The sequence below is a fragment of the Triticum aestivum genome, chromosome 1B, assembly GCF_018294505.1.
Source record: "Triticum aestivum cultivar Chinese Spring chromosome 1B, IWGSC CS RefSeq v2.1, whole genome shotgun sequence".
NCBI lineage: Eukaryota > Viridiplantae > Streptophyta > Magnoliopsida > Poales > Poaceae > Triticum > Triticum aestivum.
In genome coordinates this window covers 375,561,342-375,579,472 of record NC_057795.1, presented here as the reverse complement: position 1 = coordinate 375,579,472, position 18,131 = coordinate 375,561,342, and the positions used below count along the sequence as shown (strand labels likewise).

The 18,131-nt window shown below is 48.5% G+C and overlaps 1 protein-coding gene across 1 annotated transcript; it reads right to left on the bottom strand.

The window, feature by feature from the left end:
* Positions 1 to 1,178: 1,178 nt before the first annotated feature.
* On the bottom strand, positions 1,179 to 3,538 carry LOC123091506 (uncharacterized). The gene is made up of 3 exons (XM_044513042.1): positions 1,936 to 3,538; positions 1,692 to 1,820; positions 1,179 to 1,603 (listed from the first exon to the last, which is right to left on the bottom strand). Exons 1-2 carry the CDS (start codon positions 3,385 to 3,387, stop codon positions 1,710 to 1,712), a joined length of 1,563 nt encoding a protein of 520 aa, XP_044368977.1. The 5' UTR covers positions 3,388 to 3,538; the 3' UTR covers positions 1,179 to 1,603; positions 1,692 to 1,709.
* Between the last annotated feature and the right edge of the window lie 14,593 nt (positions 3,539 to 18,131).

Genomic DNA, 18,131 nt, shown 5'->3' with positions numbered 1-18,131 from the left:
TTTGGCAAGAGCTGTTTAAGTACGCAGGAACAGACCTATGGCTGAGCACGGCCAACCATCCACAGACTGATGGCCAAACAGAGAGAGTCAACCAGTGCCTTGAAACTTATCTGCGTTGCTTCACGCACACTTGTCCCAGGCGCTGGAGTTTCTGGATCCCACTTGCCCAGTTCTAGTACAATTCTACCCATCACTCAGCGATCGGGATGACCCCCTTCAAGGCCCTCTTCGGTCACGAACCCAGGCACTGTGGTATAACAACAACATCGTCATGCTCGGTACTGGCTCTGCAATCTTGGCTGGAGGAGCACCAAGTAGTGCAGCAACTACTTCAACAACACCTGAGCCGCGCTCGCCAATGCATGAAAGACCAAGCAGACAAGAAGCGTCCCGGCGCCAATTTGATGTGGGCGACAAGGTATTCCTCAAACTACAGCCATACATTCAAACGTCGCTGGCACCACGTGCCAACCACAAGCTCTCCTTCAAATTCTTCGGACCTTTCCCAATCATTGCTAAGATCAACGACGTCGCCTAAAAGCTCCAGTTACCTTCGGACGCTACCGTACACCCGGTCTTCCATGTGTCGATGCTCCGGCGTGCACTCCTACCAGGTACAGAAGCTACTACAGTTCTACCTATTGACCAAGACATGTTGGCAGTGCTTGTGCAAGTGCTGCAGTCACGTTGGCGCAAGGGGGCGGGCGGCATGGTCGAGCAGGTCAAGATTCGCTGGTCTCAGGGCGACAAGATGGACTCAACTTGGGAAGATAAAGCGGCCCTCCAGGCGCGCTTCACTCACGCAGAGGCTTGGGGGCAAGCCTCGACACAAGGAGGGGGGGATGTCAGCACCACTGACATGCCGGACCCACCTGCCCACAGCGCTGGCCCGGAAGGAGGCCGACCCCAGCGTGCGATCAAGGCCAACACCCGCGTCTATGGGCCTGACTGGACCAAGTGAAGCCCAACCAACCACCTACTTAACCAGAGCTGCCGATGGAGAGAGGCATCCAATGGATCACGGCTTGGCGGCGGTGGCTAGAACCCTAGGCTCATATCAATTCCTCTTTCATTCGTGTATTTTGCTTGTGATCGAGATTGAGAACAAATACACCATGCAATAGATCGATTCCTGCTACTTTCACCTAACATATCATGGGAGCGTATAAGTGTTGGTATCATGTGATATTCTCCTGCTGGTATTATCCAATCTCTTTGTGCGGTCCTTTTGTTTTCCTCAACCAACAATTAAACACAATTGTTTCTGCTAATTCAAGTCGGCCGTGCTCCTCTGCACGATGGAACATAGCTTACACCAAAAGCACAAAGGAACCTCCCGGCGCTTCCTATTCTACACAGACTCCGTCGCATATCATCCTCACATCTCATGCATGCATGCGCCGTCGCGGTGTACAACTACCAGTCAGCAGTTCAGCACCATCCGAGTCTGACCAACCCGGCGGATCGACAAGGCTAATTAACGAGCTACTTTTGTCCCGTCCTCTTGAGTAACAATCTTGGCTGGGCCTTCGTTTCTCGCTCCGGCCGGGACCTATTCCGCCACCGCTATTATCTCTCCTCCTCCCCTGTTTAACCAGTCCCACTGCATGCACAAGCAACATGGCCAAAGGTCAAGGTACGTACGTACATGCAGAATATGAAGCTAACTGAGTTGAGAGCAGAGCACCAACCCAATCCCGGCCAGTCAGCTAAATCTTGGCGAACTCGCCTTCTCTGCACATCCCGACGTTGATCGTCATCGACCGGTTTTCCCCCTTCTTCGGCGACGACAGCACCTTGCAGCAATTTCTCCTCGGAGACTGCGCGATTGGCAACGGCAGCAATGAACTCGTGAATTAACGACCAAAAATGTGTATCGTGTTTCAAGAATGGAAAGGGAGAAGCAAAAGCAGCGCGCATGGGTAATGTACTTACCCTTTTCCAGAGATCGGGGTCGGGCTTCTTGAGGACGACGATGTGGTCGAGGAGCGCGGCCGGGTCGGCGATGCGCCATCGGCAGGGCGGCGGCTTCACGCGGTGCCGCTCGTACTCCGTGACCGTCACGTTCCGGCGCCGGTCCATCCGCGAGTCGCGCATGTAGTACACGTTGGGCTTCTGGCACGGCTGCCGCGCCACGGGCCGCGTGTTGAACGAGTAGGCCGTGTAGTCGGCGCGCCGGTACCAATTGAGGAACGACCGCACCGGCGTCTCCATCTCCCGCTGCGACAGCACCCCGCGCACCACCATCACCGCGAACCCCCACGACACCGACACCGTCCACTGGTGCTCCCCGTCGTAGCACACCGACTGCTGGGCCACCGCCGCCGAGTCGAGCCGCACGGGCCCGTCGTACAGCTTCCGCAGCGCCCCGGCCCGCGACGGCGTCGTCGGGAACACCGGCTCCAGGAAGTCGAGGTGGTGCAGCGTCACCAGCGGCGCCACGGGGTGCGCGCCCAGGAGGCCCAGCACGTCGCCCCACAGGTCGCACTGGTGGAACCCCGGGTGGCGCGTCAGGGGCACGCCCAGCTCCGACATGCACGCGTGGATGCGGTCGTCGCTGCCGTACAGCGCCGGGTACCGGTGCAGGCACCCGTCCTGCATCTTGGCCAGCTCCTCGGCCAGCGCGCGGCTGATGGCGAAGCCGCCGCCGCCGAACGCCATACCGTACGAGAAGATGAGGTTCTGGATGTGGCTCTCGGATGGCGACCCGATGTAGTACGGCTGCGTGTGGTCGTACCGGGACAGCACGTGCACCAGGTTCTCCGGGAGGAACACCGTGTCGTCGTCGCCCATGACGAACCACCGGACCCCCGGGAGGCCGAGGCGGTAGCTCTCCGAGACAATGCGGGAGATCCGCAGCGCCGACCGGCTGCCGGCCCCGTGCGTGTACGGGAACTTGGACGTGTCCGAGCTGACCATGATCGCCGGGAGCCCCGTGCGCGAGCTCTTGGAGTAGAACTCCTCCACGGGCTTGTCCATCCACACGAACCCTCGCATCCGCCCCGGCCGCCACCACAGCTTGATGTACTCCTTACGGCTCTCCCACAGCGCCGACGAGGCGCCGATGCCGAACACGATGTGCCGCAGCCCGGTGGGCGCCTCGTCCGCCGACACCATCGGGGACCTCATGGAAGTGTTTGACGAGGATGCATTCGGATTGGCCACCACGAAATGCACCATGGCGCCGGCGCCCTCCGGCGAGCACCGCGGGTTGTAGATCGGCGAGATCGCGGCGACGACCATGTACAGGAACAGCACGGGCAGGACGACGTAGAGGAGGATGCCGTAGAGGAAATAAGACCTGGGCTTGCCGGCTGAGGCACCGCCGGCGCCGCCATGCATGCCGTTGGCCGGCTGCTTATCGCCGGCCCCTCCCCCGCCCCTCATTCCAACGACCTCGTCGTGATCGATCGCAATGGCCAGGCTTGATCGACGAGTTGCTAAAAGTGGCTAGTGTGCTAACGGTGGTCAGGTCGTTTTGTTCGTTTGTCTGAGAAGGGCAGGTGTGCGTTCGTGGCAAACGGCAAAGGAGAAGTCGACACATTTGTGCCGGCGCCGTGGCCTGGTCAATGGCACGTTCGCCTTTCTTGGATCTGGCCGGTACGGTGGTGTCGTGCGGGTTCATGCCGATGCAGCGAACAGACGAAGGGGATGAACTCGCATGCATGGAGCCACTCTAGACTAGATTCATTGGGGCGTATTTATGCACTTCGTGCATACTCGTGCACGACACGCCTTATCATGCACGCACAAGCGATTGGACACATGATGTGCTTTATAAAGTAGCCAAATTATATCTCATCTAGATAAGTTCTAGCAAAACTGTATAAACTATAAAGTACTAGCATCTATGCCGTGCGTTGCAAAGGAAGGAAAAAAAGTATGCATTTAAATTTAGTGAGAATTATATGTACAAGCAAAACCCTGTGTGTAGGCCGAAAAGTAACATTTAGGTTCTGGGTTTCGCCCCATGTGAAGTAATCACCATTTTTTTTGTTAATTGATCGAGGGGATTTAAGGGTTTTGTTAGGTCATCGCACACCAAAGAAGGCTCGTGAATTATTCAATCCATTTTTCCATTCATCTGAGAGGATATTTAGGGTATGAAGTTTCATAATATGAAAGTGAGGCGGGTCTTGTCTTTTCCATGTACAAACCCGATATAGTACGACAGAGTTAATTCTACTCCGCTATTTTTTCATTAATTGATCAGGAGGATTTAAGGTGTGAAGTTTCATAATATGGGAGTGAGCCGGGCCTTCTCTTTTCCATGCACCTAGCTCACATAGTCGGGTTTTCTCTTTTCTTTTTTCTTTTTTTTGAGATGTAGAGTAGACAACGCTACTCATGTAAGACTAGTACATTCAGCTTCCATCATAGCTCGTAGACTAGTCGGTACGTCTGCTAGCAGCATCTGGTCTCCACTTCTTCTGTTGAGCGCAGCTAGCTCATGTGCCAACCTGTTTCTGCATCGGTTCACATGGACGATCTTGCATTCAGGGAAGGCACTCATTGCATGCTTAATATCCATTATGAGGCCATAGCAGTCAGACCGCGTGGGAATCTGGGATTCCACTTCTTTCACAATCATTTGATTGTCCATCTCCAGGATTACCTTACCGTTATGGATACCGGCCAATAGCCGTAATCCAATCAGGCCTGCTCTGGCCTCTGCTTCCTCCACGCTCCTGCAGGTCGGCATCTTTTTGCAAGCGGACAGCAGCACTTTGCCGTGATGGTCTCGAGCAACAGTGCCAGCCGCTCCAATCCCAGTTTCAGTGTCAAAGGCCGCATCAGTGTTCAGTTTCACTGTATCTCGGCTGGGAGGGGACCAGTGCAAGGCCCGGGGTTCAGGAAGCCTTTGTATGGCGCTGACCCCTCCACTAGTCACTTTCCAGTCCGACGAAGCATTTGTAGTTTCTGCCATCCTAATTTCCTCCTCATATTTCTCAAGAAACATCACTGAAGACCTGATTGTCTGACTGCCATCACTCCGTACGCAGTCTTCCCGCAGGTGCCAGCAGTGTCAAAATAGCAGTAGGATTTTTGCTCGGGTCTCCTCATTTACAGAATCAAGTAGAACCTGTAACCAGTTGTTACCTGTGTACCAGAAGCTCCTTTCTTCAGGCAAATTCCATACTTTCCTCATGGCTGATCTGAGCCCTCTGCTTTTTGTGCACATGACAACCACGTGGAATTCATTCTCCCTTCCATTGCCACAGATTCTGCATATGGCATCCAGCTCAAGGGTTCTCTTGTGCTTATTTTCTATTGTTGCTAGCGTATTAGTCGCTACTCTCCAGGCAAAAATCCGAACTTTACCCGGCACCTTCGTTTTCCAAATGAGATCCCAGATACTGCGATCATTTGCTTCCCTTGATGAACTCGATGGGGTGTGCTCTAATTGGGCCAATTTTTCAGCAAGCTTGTAGGCACTCTTCACTGAGAACACTCCGTTACTCTCATGATGCCATGCTACTCGGTCCTCCGCCTCCGAGGCCGGGATCGGGATTCTGCATATCTCATCTGCATCGAAGGCGTAAAAAATTTGTCGGATGAGTTCTTCATTCCACTCCTTCCTATCCGGGAGCATAAGCTGGTTGACCCACCTCAGTCGAGTCCTCCTGATAAAGGCTGCTGTCAATAGACCCTCTCTTCTCGGTAGCCATTGGTCCCGTTGGATTTGTATGCTCCTGCCATCCCCTATTCTCCAGATGAGCCCCTTCTTTAGGAGCTGAAGCCCAAACTCTATTGCTCTCCATACCGGGGACGCATCTGAAGCAAAGACGGTGTCTAGAAGATTACCATTGGGATAGTATTTAGACTTCAGCACTCTCGCACAGAGGCTGTCCGGGTTTTGGATTAGCCTCCATCCTTGTTTCGCAAGAAGGGCTTGGTTAAAGAGATGCATATCTCTAAACCCAATACCGCCTGACCTCTTGGGTTTAGTCATGCGTTCCCAAGACATCCAGTGGACCTTTCTGTGTCCTTCTTCGTCTCCCCACCAAAAGTCCCTAATCATCCTCTCATATTTTCCACAGAAACCTTTTGATAACATGAATACACTCATGATATAGGTTGGAATGCCTTGGACCACCAATTTTACATGGACCTCTTTAGCTGCAAAGGACATGAACTTTTCTGACCAGTCACTGCATCTTTTCCTGAGCCTGTCCATAATCGGTTGGAATTGTTCGTCCTTCATTCTTCCTTCCGGAGTAGGTAAACCAAGGTACTTGCTCTCAAAGGTATCTGATTGTGCCCCAAGAATGTTTTTTATTTGTTCTCTCGTCGCAGCTGGGCATACTTCGCTAAATAGGATGGAACATTTGCTTTCACTGAGTAGTTGGCCGGTACATTTTTGGAAGGTGTCCAACACTCTCTTGATGGATTCAGCTTGCTCCACTGTGGCCTTGAAAAAGAGCAAGCTATCGTCCGCGAAGAGCAGGTTTGAGATACCTGGGCTGTTTCTCGCTATTTTGATAGGAGTCACGTTGTTCGCAGCCATTTCTTTTTTCAATAGATGTACCAGTCCATCCGCGACAAAGAGAAACAAATACGGACTGAGCGGGTCCCCTTGCCGCAAGCCTCTGGATGGGACAAACGCGTCCAGCAAACCTCTATTGCATCTCACTGAATATTTCACGGAACGAACACACTGCATCACCCATCCAGTCCATTTCGAGCAGAATCCTACTTTCTGGAGCACCCCTTCCAAAAAATTCCAGTCCACTCTATCATAGGCTTTAGCTAGGTCCAGCTTATAGGCACAATAGTTATCTCTGGCATTCTTACTATGTTGGATTTTGTGGAAGCATTCAAATGCAATTATAGCATTGTCTGTGATCATCCTGCCCGGAATGAAGGCGCTCTGAGTCTCAGATATAATCTCGTCCAGTAACGGCCGGAGACGGTTGACAAGGCATTTAGACACCACCTTGTAGATGACGTTGCATAGGCTAATGGGTCTAAAATCCTTTAGAGATTGGGGGTTCTTCCCTTTAGGGATTAGGACGATCACCGTGTCATTTATCCCTTCGGGAAAAATACCGCTCTCAAAAAATTCTAGAAGTCCTCTTACAATGTCATCTTTGATTTCCCCCCAATTTCTTTGGAAAAATCGAGCCGAGAACCCATCAGGGCCAGGGGCTTTGAGTGGACCAATCTGGAAAAGAGCATCTCCAATTTCTGTCTCAGAGAAGGGTTTAGTCAACATATCATTCATATCATTGTTTACTCTGGCCGCGATTAGATCCAGAACCTCTTTCGGGTCCACCCCTTCTTCTTTCTCATATAGTTTTTTGAAGAAAGAGTTAGTCATTTCCTTGATACCTCTTTCCTCCTCAACCCATACTCCGTTATCATCTTTCAGGTTTAGGATTGTGTTCTTCTTCTGCCTCCAGGTCGCTTTCTGTTGGAACCATCTTGTGTTTTTATCCCCCTCCCTGAGATAAGTAGCACGTGACCTCTGCCTCCACATGATCTCCTCCCTAAGGAGAAGTTCATCCAGCTCCTGAGCTAACTTATCCGCTCTCTTCTGATTTTCTGGAGATGGAGCCGAGTTCCATATCCTTTTTAGCTTCGACCGGATTTCTGAAGTTTTTTTGATGACCGAACCAAAGTCCTTAGCGGCCCAGCAGCGCAAACTCTCTTGCATGTGTGTCAACTTAGCGCTGATCTTCTGTAAGCTCCCAGCCGGACCATCCTCCTTCCATGCCCTGGTAATCGCTGGTTGTAACGATTCAGCCCTTTCCCACATTTCTTCGTATCTAAAAGTACCACTGTTGCCTTTGTCCACAGGCCTCCACTCTTTCCTTTCCCCAACTCTCAGCAGTACAGGGAGATGATCAGACCTCGACGAGCAAATGTGTTCTACAGTGGCCTGTTTAAAGTAGTCTGACCACTCGGGTGATGCCACACATCTGTCCAGACGTGCTCGAACATTTGAATACCCTTGTTGTTTATTGTTGTACGTCCATCCTGGCCCTCTGAATCCCATATCAAACAGATTGTAGTCTGATAGAACTTTCCGAAAGTTTTCCATGTTCTTTTCGGATCTCCTTGTGGAAGAAAAATGTTCGGATTGCCACATGGTTTCATTGAAGTCGCCCATCATCAGCCATGGGAGATTACTCGTATCTTTAATCCTTCTAAGTAGTGTCCACATATGGTGTCGATCATGTGCTTTTGGTTCACCGTAGACAAAGGTCCCTCTCCACTGTATACCATGAGGATTCAAACGAATTAACACATCGATGTATCTCGCCCCCACGGAAATCTTTTTTATTTCCACACTCTCATCATAGAAGAGGGCAATGCCGGCACCTTTTCCAGTGCCGAGTTGCGTGATACAATGACGAAGGCCGAGCCTCCACTTTAAGTTCCTTACATAGTGGTTATTCTGCCGTGTTTCAGAGAGGAAGACGAGCTTGGGCTTATAGGTGTGCACAAGGCACACGAGCTCTTGAACTTTACGAGGTTGCCCGAGGCCTCGACAGTTCCATCCCATGATCGTCATGGCTCCTGGCGGGCACCGCCCTTGGCGTCCACCAGGTCACCGGGAGCCCCTGGCCCGGTAGCTTCCTTATCATCCTCCTTCCCCTCCTCAGCTTGACCTGCAGCACACACTTTCTTGTTCTTGTCATTGCCCTCATCAGGTCCAGTAGCTTTGGGTTTTCTCTTTTCTTTTCTTTGGGTAGCAGTCTTCAAAAAGTTTGTAGCGTGTGTCTTGAAATTCCTTTCTTTAAGAAATACATGGTTCTTTTCCAGCTAGTTCACGTACCAATCCGTCCATCATTTGTCCAACTTAATTCATCTATCCTTCATCCAGCTCATTACATGTAGTTTCACACACGTATATAAATAGGTACAACTGTATGTAAAGGAGCAATGTGGGAATTTAAAATATTTTTGCCTTATTTCCCGGATAGTTGGGCTGGCTAAGTTGAGTGGGTTCTGAAAGGCCCAGGCACCGAAACGACCTGGTGTTTGAAAGGCGCGAGTAAAAACCTAAAACCAGACAAGTTGAAGGGTAGAACTCACGTCCTCGAAGATCCGACCAAGTCCTGCTAGCCACTCGAACAAACACGCCCGACTAACCAATGGCTAGCACAAATATTTAAGAATAAACTGCAGCATTTTGAAATATTTTTTGATATTTTTTGGAAATTTCCAACAAATAATAATTATAATGAATTTCTGAATATTCTTGAAAACATGAACAATTTTTGAACTGAACGGTTTTAAAAATGCGTATAGTTTTCCATATTCTGTACATTTTAGGAAAGCAAAAATAAATTTTGAAACGGGAGCATTTTCTAAAATTGCCAAACATATTTTGAAAACATGAACTTTATAAAAGCACAAACTCTTTTGATTTGTGAATAATTTTTGAAAACGGAAACATGTTTTCAGAACAATTTTAGAAAATATTTTTTTATACGCGAACATTATTTTGAATTTGAGAATATATTTAACTAAAACAAGAATACTTTTCGAATTTAGAGTATTTTTTAAAATGCAATTTTCCTTTTAAAAATCTCGAACAATTTTGTAAAACACAAGCATTTTCTTAAAAATGTTCATTTTAAGAAATCCAGGGTCCTTTTCCCGCTAGCTCACTCGCCAATCCGTCCATCCTTCATCCAGCTTAGTTCATCCATCCTTCATCCAATTCATTACTACATGTATTTCCACACACGTATACAAATTGGTACGACTGTGTGTAAAAAAGTAATGTAGGACTACTTAAAAAAATTGCCTTGAATCTATGATCATTTCACTAAACAAGAATATTTTCTGAATTTGGAACATGTTTAAAAAAAATCTGGAACAATTTTCGAAAACTCAATCATTTTTAAAATTTTGAATAAGTAAAAATTTGAAATTTCTAAAAATATTTCAAAACCGGAACAAAGTTTTGGAATTTTGAACATTTTTTCAAAATTAAAAAAACATCAAATTTCGATTTAAAAAAAATGAATTGATGAAAAAAGTAAAAATGAAAAATAAACTTGGAAGGGAAAAAAGGAAAAAGAAACAAGAAAGAAAAGGTGAAAGTAATAGAAAAAGAAAAATAGAAACAGAACACAGATAAAAAAGGAAAACAGGTCGACCCGGTCTTGGGTGACCTGTCCGAAGCTCCGACTATCTGCCACTGTGTGCGGCAAATAGGGTTTTTCCAGTTGCGTGGGTAGGAAAATAAGTGGGCGGGCTTCGCTGGGCCACAATGCGCGTGGCCCACGTATGAGATTCTGGAGAAACCATTTTCCCTTTTCTAGCATACCCACGCACAAAAAATTTGTAGTAGGTTGGATTATCCCACGTGGTTCAAAAGCCACAACGGACGCACAAGGCCTGGGATAAGGTGTGCATCGCACACACGATTGTGATGAAGTGGTCCGCGGCACACAAGTTTTTAAGCATGGGCATTGTTATTGTAACAAGGATGCTATCAATAATGAGAACACATTGTTACCAGAACAACGGTGTTGGATATACTCAACTTATAAATTACTAAGAGATAATATCATTATTATGTTGCTGGTGTTTTCATATAAAGTGTTAACGTCTACTTAAATTCTCAGACCATGAGAATATCGTATACCAGCATACCAGAAGGTTACTTTGAGGTTACCGAACACACTCTGTAAGTGGGTGACAACAAAAGTAACTTACGGGTAATACGAAAATGTATGTCTCGGTATTGATAGTTCAAGACTGAGATATCCTCCATCGATGATGGAGGAATACTCTCTAGGCCTACTCGATGTTATGCTATAATTATCGTATAGCTAGACGTATGTGATGAAGATCACAGTTGATGCGGAGCATCCTTCAATCATCCCCATGGACTCTACACCAACACGTCAAGCACCACGTGGACCCATGACAAGAGCTAGAGCACGTGCAATGGAAACCGAGGTGAACTCCTTCCTTGTTGACATGCATATGGATACAAGTGGAACTTGGTTGCTACCTCACCAAAATACTTTATGCCTCATTAGGTACGAAGAGGAACCCTTCCAAGCAGCTGAGGAGCACCCCCAAGTCCAAGGAGAAGCGACCCAAGTCACCAAGGACGAAGACCGAGCCAAACAACAGCTGGACAGGAAGTCCCAGGCGACCCTGTGCCCACGGACTACACATGGAGCTATAGTTGTAGCACCCCGTGCGCACGGGCGTGTACCGTGCGCACGGGACCCCCGCGCACGGGCCCAACTTACCCGTGCGCACGGGCCCTACAGGATGGGCGGCTGAGATAGCGTTTTGGACCTCCCCTTCTTCCACTTTGACCCCAAGCCTATATATTCCATACCTGGGGTTATGTTTAGGGTTAGCAAAGTATCAGATGAGATATTTGTGAGCTTTGCTCCTTCTACCACCTCCATTGGAGATCAAGGCCTCTTTGGAGAGGACCCACTTATGGATTTCAAGACCTCCAACTTGGAGAAGACTACCATCATCAAGACCTCATCTCCTAGGAGTGGGAAGAACTCTACCATTGTATCTTTCCTTTGATTGTGTTTGTGAACTTGTGGATCTTGTGTTGCTATTCTAGTGGATGTGTAATTTGGTATTGTTGGAGTGAATTCCTCTTTCTGTTTCTTGGTGTTCATCCCTTTTCCCCTCCAAGTGTGAAAAGATCCATCCTAGTGTTGGGAAACGTAGCATGCAATTTCAAAAAAATTCCTACACTCATGCAAGATCTATCTAGCAGATGCATAGCAACGAGAGGGGGAGAGTGTGTCCACGTAGCCTCGTAGACCGAAAGCGGAAGCGTTAGCTTAACACGGTTGATGTAGTTGAACGTCTTCTCAATTCAACCGATCAACCACCGAACGTACAGTACCTCTGAATTCTGCACACGTTCAACTCGATGACGTCCCTCAAACTCTTGATCCAGCAGAGGGTCGAAGGAGTAGATGAGTTTCGTCAGCACAACGGCGTGGTGATGGTGATGGTGATGTGATCCGCGCAGGGCTTTGCCTAAGCACTATGACAATGTGACCGGAGGAGTAAACAGTGGAGGGGGGCACCGCACACGGTTAAGAACAATTGATGTGCCTAGAGGTGCCTGTCGGTGTCAAAACCGGCGGATCTCGGTTAGGGGGTCCCGAACTGTGCGTCTAAGGCTAATGGTAACAGGAGGCGGGGGACACGATGTTTACCCAGGTTCGGGCCCTCTCTATGGAGGTAATACCCTACTTCCTGCTTGATTGATCTTGATGATATGAGTATTACAAGAGTTGATCTACCACGAGATCGTAGAGGCTAACCCTAGAAGCTAGCCTATGAATATGATTGTTCTTGTCCTACGGACTAAACCCTCCGGTTTATATAGACATCGGAGGGGGTTAGGCTTACACAAAGTCGGTTACAGAGAAGGGAATCTACATATCCGAATAGCCAAGCTTGCCTTCCATGCAAAGGAGAGTCCCACCCGGACACGGAACGAAGTCTTCAATCTTGTATCTTCATAGTCCAACAGTCCGGCATAAGCATATAGTCCGGCTGTCTGAGGACCCCCTAATCCAGGCCTCCCTCAGTGCCCCCTTGCCCCCATATATAAAGGAGGAAGAGGGGAGGAGGCTGGACCTAGGGCGCGCCCCATGGGGGAGTCCTCTAGGACTCCTAGTCCTAGTCGGCCCCCCTTTCCTTTCTAACGGAGGGGGAAAGAGGGAAGTAGAGGGAGAGGGAGAGGGAGAAGGAAAGGGGGTGAGGGAGTCCTGGTTTCAGGGGTCCTTAGTTGTCCAGCTCTAGGATGTGGGCCGGACTAGATGGGCAGTGAGGATAAAGCTAAGGACCATCACTTCGTGTTCGGGAAGGGCTCTTGTATGCGTGGACGACAAGATTAGAGTCCGGATGTATTGTTTCTTTCCCTTGTGAAACCGACTTTGTACAAACCCTAGGCCCCTCTGGTCTGTATATAAACCGGAGGGGTTAGTCCGTAGAGGCTATCCTAATAATACTCATAGGCTAGACAAGCTAGGGCTTAGCCGTTACGATCTCGAGGCAGATCAACTCTTGTAACCCCTATACTCATCGAATACAATCAAGCAGGACGTAGGGTTTTACCTCCTTTAAGAGGGTCCGAACCTGGGTAAACATTGTGTCCCTTTGTCCATTGTTACCATCGATCCTTAGACACACAGCTTGGGCCCCCTACCCGAGATCTGCCGGTTTTTACACCGACATTGGTGCTTTCATTGAGAGCTCTGTTGTGTAGTCCTGAAAAAGCGATCTATGGCTCGCCTAGTCATCAACAAGAACATTACCTCTGGAGGGAGCCTGACTTCTAGGTAGACCCTCCAGTTCGTCCGTTTCATCATAGGTGCCCGTACGACCATCAAGCCTGCAACACCCCTACAACCGCCGAAAATCGTCTTCGCATCAGTCTCGAGATCCAAAAAGATGGATCCGGCAGACGTCTCGTCCTTAAACAAGCTGCTATACCGCATCGCCGCCCTGGGGTTTCAACAGATTATGGTTGGATCAGGCTTAATCCTGACCAGAGGGAGATTCATCACCCGCCGATCACCCACCTAGTTGCGGTCATCAAGGAACGAGCCGAGGACACTTCTCCTCCTATGTTGAGAACCAAATATGTTCGAATCTCTGAACCTCTCGAGTCGAATACTCTACCATCAGACAGTACTCCAAGTCTCCTAAACTATGGCTCGGATACTGGATCAGGGGGACACTTCGATCTCCCCGGATCCGAACCGGTCACTTCGGAGATTTTTCAAGCTCCAAGTCGGGATTCAAATTTGAACCCACCCACCCACCACAATCAATACTCTCCAAGCAACTCAGGGCCTCCAGACATATATGACCTGATGTACATACGACAACAACCTCAGGAAACGGTCCACCACTTTTGGGACAAATTCCTACTTGTTAAAAGCAAGATCGAAGATTGATGTGACCAACCGACGAGGGAATACTGAATGCCCTCAGCCGTCGTCGCATACAGAGCTTCATGGAATTGTCGCAGGTAGTGCAAAAGTACTACGCGATGGAAAGCATATGGAAGGCCCAGAAAACTCAACTAGAGCCCACTGCCTTTAAGCAGTATGCAGCACGGACTAAATGGACGCACCCTAGTGGGCATCCGATCATCAGTCCGTCGATAGAGAAAATAAACCCTTTACGGGATATAGATTCATTCTTGACGAACACCTTGACAAGCCCTGTTCGATACATGCGACCTCGAGCACAGACCCAACCCATAGCCTTCGAGCATGTTGGGTATTACAGCATGTAGCAAAGACTGGAGAGGCCATGCTCGCCACCATCACTCCGGGGAAATACTACCCAGAGAGGAACGATTTCAACATCCTCAGGGTCTTGGAGACCTTTTCTTCAAATAATCGGTGAAAAAGGGCACTCTGCGACCTTGCTGAAGTGCACCAAGTTACCGCACTAAGCCCATGGAACGACACGGCAATAACCTTCACCGCCGAAGATGAAGCAAAGGCTCGGACAGTCCAAGCACCCGTCGCCCTAAACCTATTGTGGGTGGTTTTAGGCTTTCTAAAGTACTCATGGACGGCGACAACAGGCTTAAGCTCATCTATGAAGATACGCTCGACAAAATGCAGATTGATAGAACATGCATCGAGCAAAGCAATACCACCTTTCGCGGTATCATCCCCAGCGTGAAGCACGATGCTCCGGGAGAATTACATTGGATGTGGTGTTCGGCTCGCCCAAAAATTATAGGTCCGGAGAGTTTCTCTTTCATGTTGTCCCCTTCAGTAGTGGATATCACGCCATCCTTGGTTGAGACGCCTTCTCACACTTCCAGGCTATACCCCATTACGGGTATATGAAGCTTAAAATGCCCGGACCCAACGGAATCATCACAATCTCGAGCGATCCGGAAAAAGCGCTCTGCGCTGAAAACAAAACCGCATCCTTGGCCCTCGAGGCGTTATCCGATGCCCTAGCGGCCGAAGAACTGACCATCCTACGGTCCACGATGGACAAGGACGATGTGATCCTCGACAAGAGACCTAAATCCACCACTTTCAAGCCAGCAGAGGAAATAGTCAAATTTCAAGTGCACCCGACGCACCCCAACAAGACAACGTCTATTGGAGCACAGCTGGATCCGGCAGTGGATGCCGCTTTACGCACATTCTTCCATGAAAACTAGGATATTTTTGCTTGGCACCCTTCAGATATGCTGGGCATCCCACGCAGGTTGGCCGAACACAGCCTAAACATAATTAAGGGGGTTCAAACCCGTGAAGTAGACACTGCGACAATTTTCCGAACCCAAGCGTCAAGCCATGGGAGAAGAGCTAGCCAAACTACTAGAAGCCGGGTTCATCAGGGAAATCAAACATCCAGATTGGTTAGCCAACTTGGTCATGGTACCAAAGAAGGACAAATCCTGGCACCTTTGCGTCGACTTCAAAGACCTCAACAAGGCTTGCTCTAAAGACCCTTTCCCGTTGCCCCACATCGACCAGATTATTGACGCAACTGCAGAACACGATTCATTGTGTTTCCTAGATGCCTATTCCAGATACCATAATATTAAAATGAAGGAATCAGATCAGGCTTCGACAGCGTTCATCACCCTGTATGGCCCTTTCTGCTTCAACACTATGCCCTTCGGACTCAAAAACGCCGGGGCCACTTACCAACGTATGATTCAGACATGCTTCGAAAAACAAATCGGCAAAACAGTCGAAGCATATGTGGACGATGTGGTCATCAAGAAAAAACATGTCGAAACACTAGTTGACGATCTTCGCCTCACTTTCGAAAGCCTCCGGACATACGACATACAACATACAACTCAATTCGAAGAAATTTGTCTTCGGCGTTCCAGCCGGAAAATTGATAGGGTTCATTGTTTCCCATAGAGGAATTGAAGCAAACCCAGCTAAGATAAGAGCCTTGTCACAATTGGCTATACCAACCGAGTTAAAGCATGTCAAAAACTAGCAGGGTGCGTCACGACCTTGAGGCGCTTCATCTCCAGATTAGGAGAAAAATCATTACCACTCTAGAAGCTACTAAGACACACTGATAGCTTTTAATGGACGAATTCTGCCACATCCAGATTGGAAGAAATCAAGGCCCTACTCGCAAGCAACCCAATTCTTGCTGCCCCAGGCGTTGGTGAGCCTATGCTGCTGTATATCTAGGCAACCAGCCAGGTAGTCAGTGTCGTACTCGTCATTGAACAAGGAGAAGAGGGACATAAATTCCCCACCTAGAAACCAGTCTATTATGTATTGGAGGTCCTTACACCATGCAAATCCTGATACCACCACTACCAAAAGGTAGCCTATACGGTCTTCATGGCGTCCCGAAAACTACGACACTATTTTCAAGAGTGTTTGATCACAGTGGCATCGGAAGTACCACTTAACGACATTATCAACAACATGGACGCCATTGGCCGCATAGCCAAATGGTCCATCGAACTTTTGCCATTCGAAATAGCAGACAAGCCACGTCAGGCTATTAAATCTCAGGTGCTGGCCGACTTTGTCGCCGAATGGACGGAAGCCGAACTTCCTAATTAAAGAGTACAATTCATACTCCAACTATACTATGTACTTTGACGGTTCCAAAATTCTAGACAGACTGGGGGCTTGCATCATCTTGACATCCCCCACCGGGGACACAGTCCGCTACGTGTTACAAATCATGTATACGGACTCCAACAACGCAGCCGAATATGAGGCGCTCCTACACGATCTTTGCATGGCTCTCTCCATGGGTATACAACGCCTCGAGGTGCGCGGTGATTCGAACCTCGCAATTTCCCAGGTCAATGGAGAGATCGACGCAAAGGACCCAAGAATGGCGGCATACCGAAACACCGTATTAAAAATTGAAGGAAATATGCCCTAGAGGAAATAATAAAGTTATTATTTATTTCCTTATTTCATGATAAATTTTTATTATTCATGCTATAATTGTATTAACCGGAAACTTAGTACATGTGTGAATACATAGACAAAACATATAGTCCCTAGTATGCCTCTACTTGACTAGCTCGTTAATCAAAGATGGTTATGTTTCCTAACCATAGACATGTGTTGTCATTTGATGAACGGGATCACATCATTAGGAGAATGATGTGATGGACATGACCCATCCGTTAGCTTAGCATTATGATCCTGTTAGTTTCATTGCTACTGCTTTCTTCATGACTTATACAAGTTCGTCAGACTATGAGATTATTCAACTCCCGAATACCGGAGGAACACTTTGTGTGCTACCAAACATCACAACGTAAAAGGGTGATTATAAAGGTGCTCTACAGGTGTCTCCAAAGGTGTTTGTCGGGTTGGCATAGATCGAGATTAGGATTTGTCACTCCGTGTATCAGAGAGGTATCTCTGGGCCCTCTTGGTAATGCACATCACTATAAGCCTTGCAAGCAATGTGACTAATGAGTTAGTTGTGGGATGATGCAGTACGGAACGAGTAAAGAGACTTGCTGGATACGAGATTGAACTAGGTATGATGATACCGACGATCGAATCTTGGGCAAGTAACATACCGATGACAAAGGGAACAACGTATGTTGTTATGCGGTTTGACCGATAAAGATCTTCATAGAATATGTAGGAGCCAATATGAGCATCCAGGTTCCGCTACTGGTTATTGACCGGAGATGTGTCTCGGTCATGTCTACATAGTTCTCAAACCCGTAGGGTCTGCACGCTTAACGTTCGATGACAATTTGTAATATGAGTTATGTGATTTGATGTACCGAAGTTTGTTCGGAGTCCCGGATGAGATCACGGACATGACAAGGAGTCTCGAAATGGTCGAGAGGTAAAGGTTCATATATTGGAAGATTGAATTTGGACATCAGAATGGTTTCGAGTGGTTCGGGCATTTTTCCGGAGTACCGGGAGGTTACCGGAACCCCTCGGGAGAAGTATTGGGCCTAGTGTGCCTTATTGGAGTAGAGGAGAAAGGGCCAAGTGAGAGGGGCTCCCCTCCCCTTGCCCAAACCAAATTGGACTAGGGGAGGCGCCCGGCCCCCCTCTTTCCTTCCCCCTCTCTCTCCCTTACCTTTCCCTCCGATGGAAAAAAGGAAAGGGGGGGGGGGGAAATCCTACTTGGACTAGGAGTCTGATACGTCTCCAACG

Excerpts from the sequence above, each read along its gene's own strand:
- LOC123091506 (XM_044513042.1), bottom strand. The coding sequence starts at position 3,387 with ATGAGGGGCGGGGGAGGGGCCGGCGATAAGCAGCCGGCCAACGGCATG. Across the intron at positions 1,821-1,935 it reads ACCCCGATCTCTGGAAAAGG|TCTCCGAGGAGAAATTGCTG; the intron begins GTAAGTACATTA and ends CCAATCGCGCAG.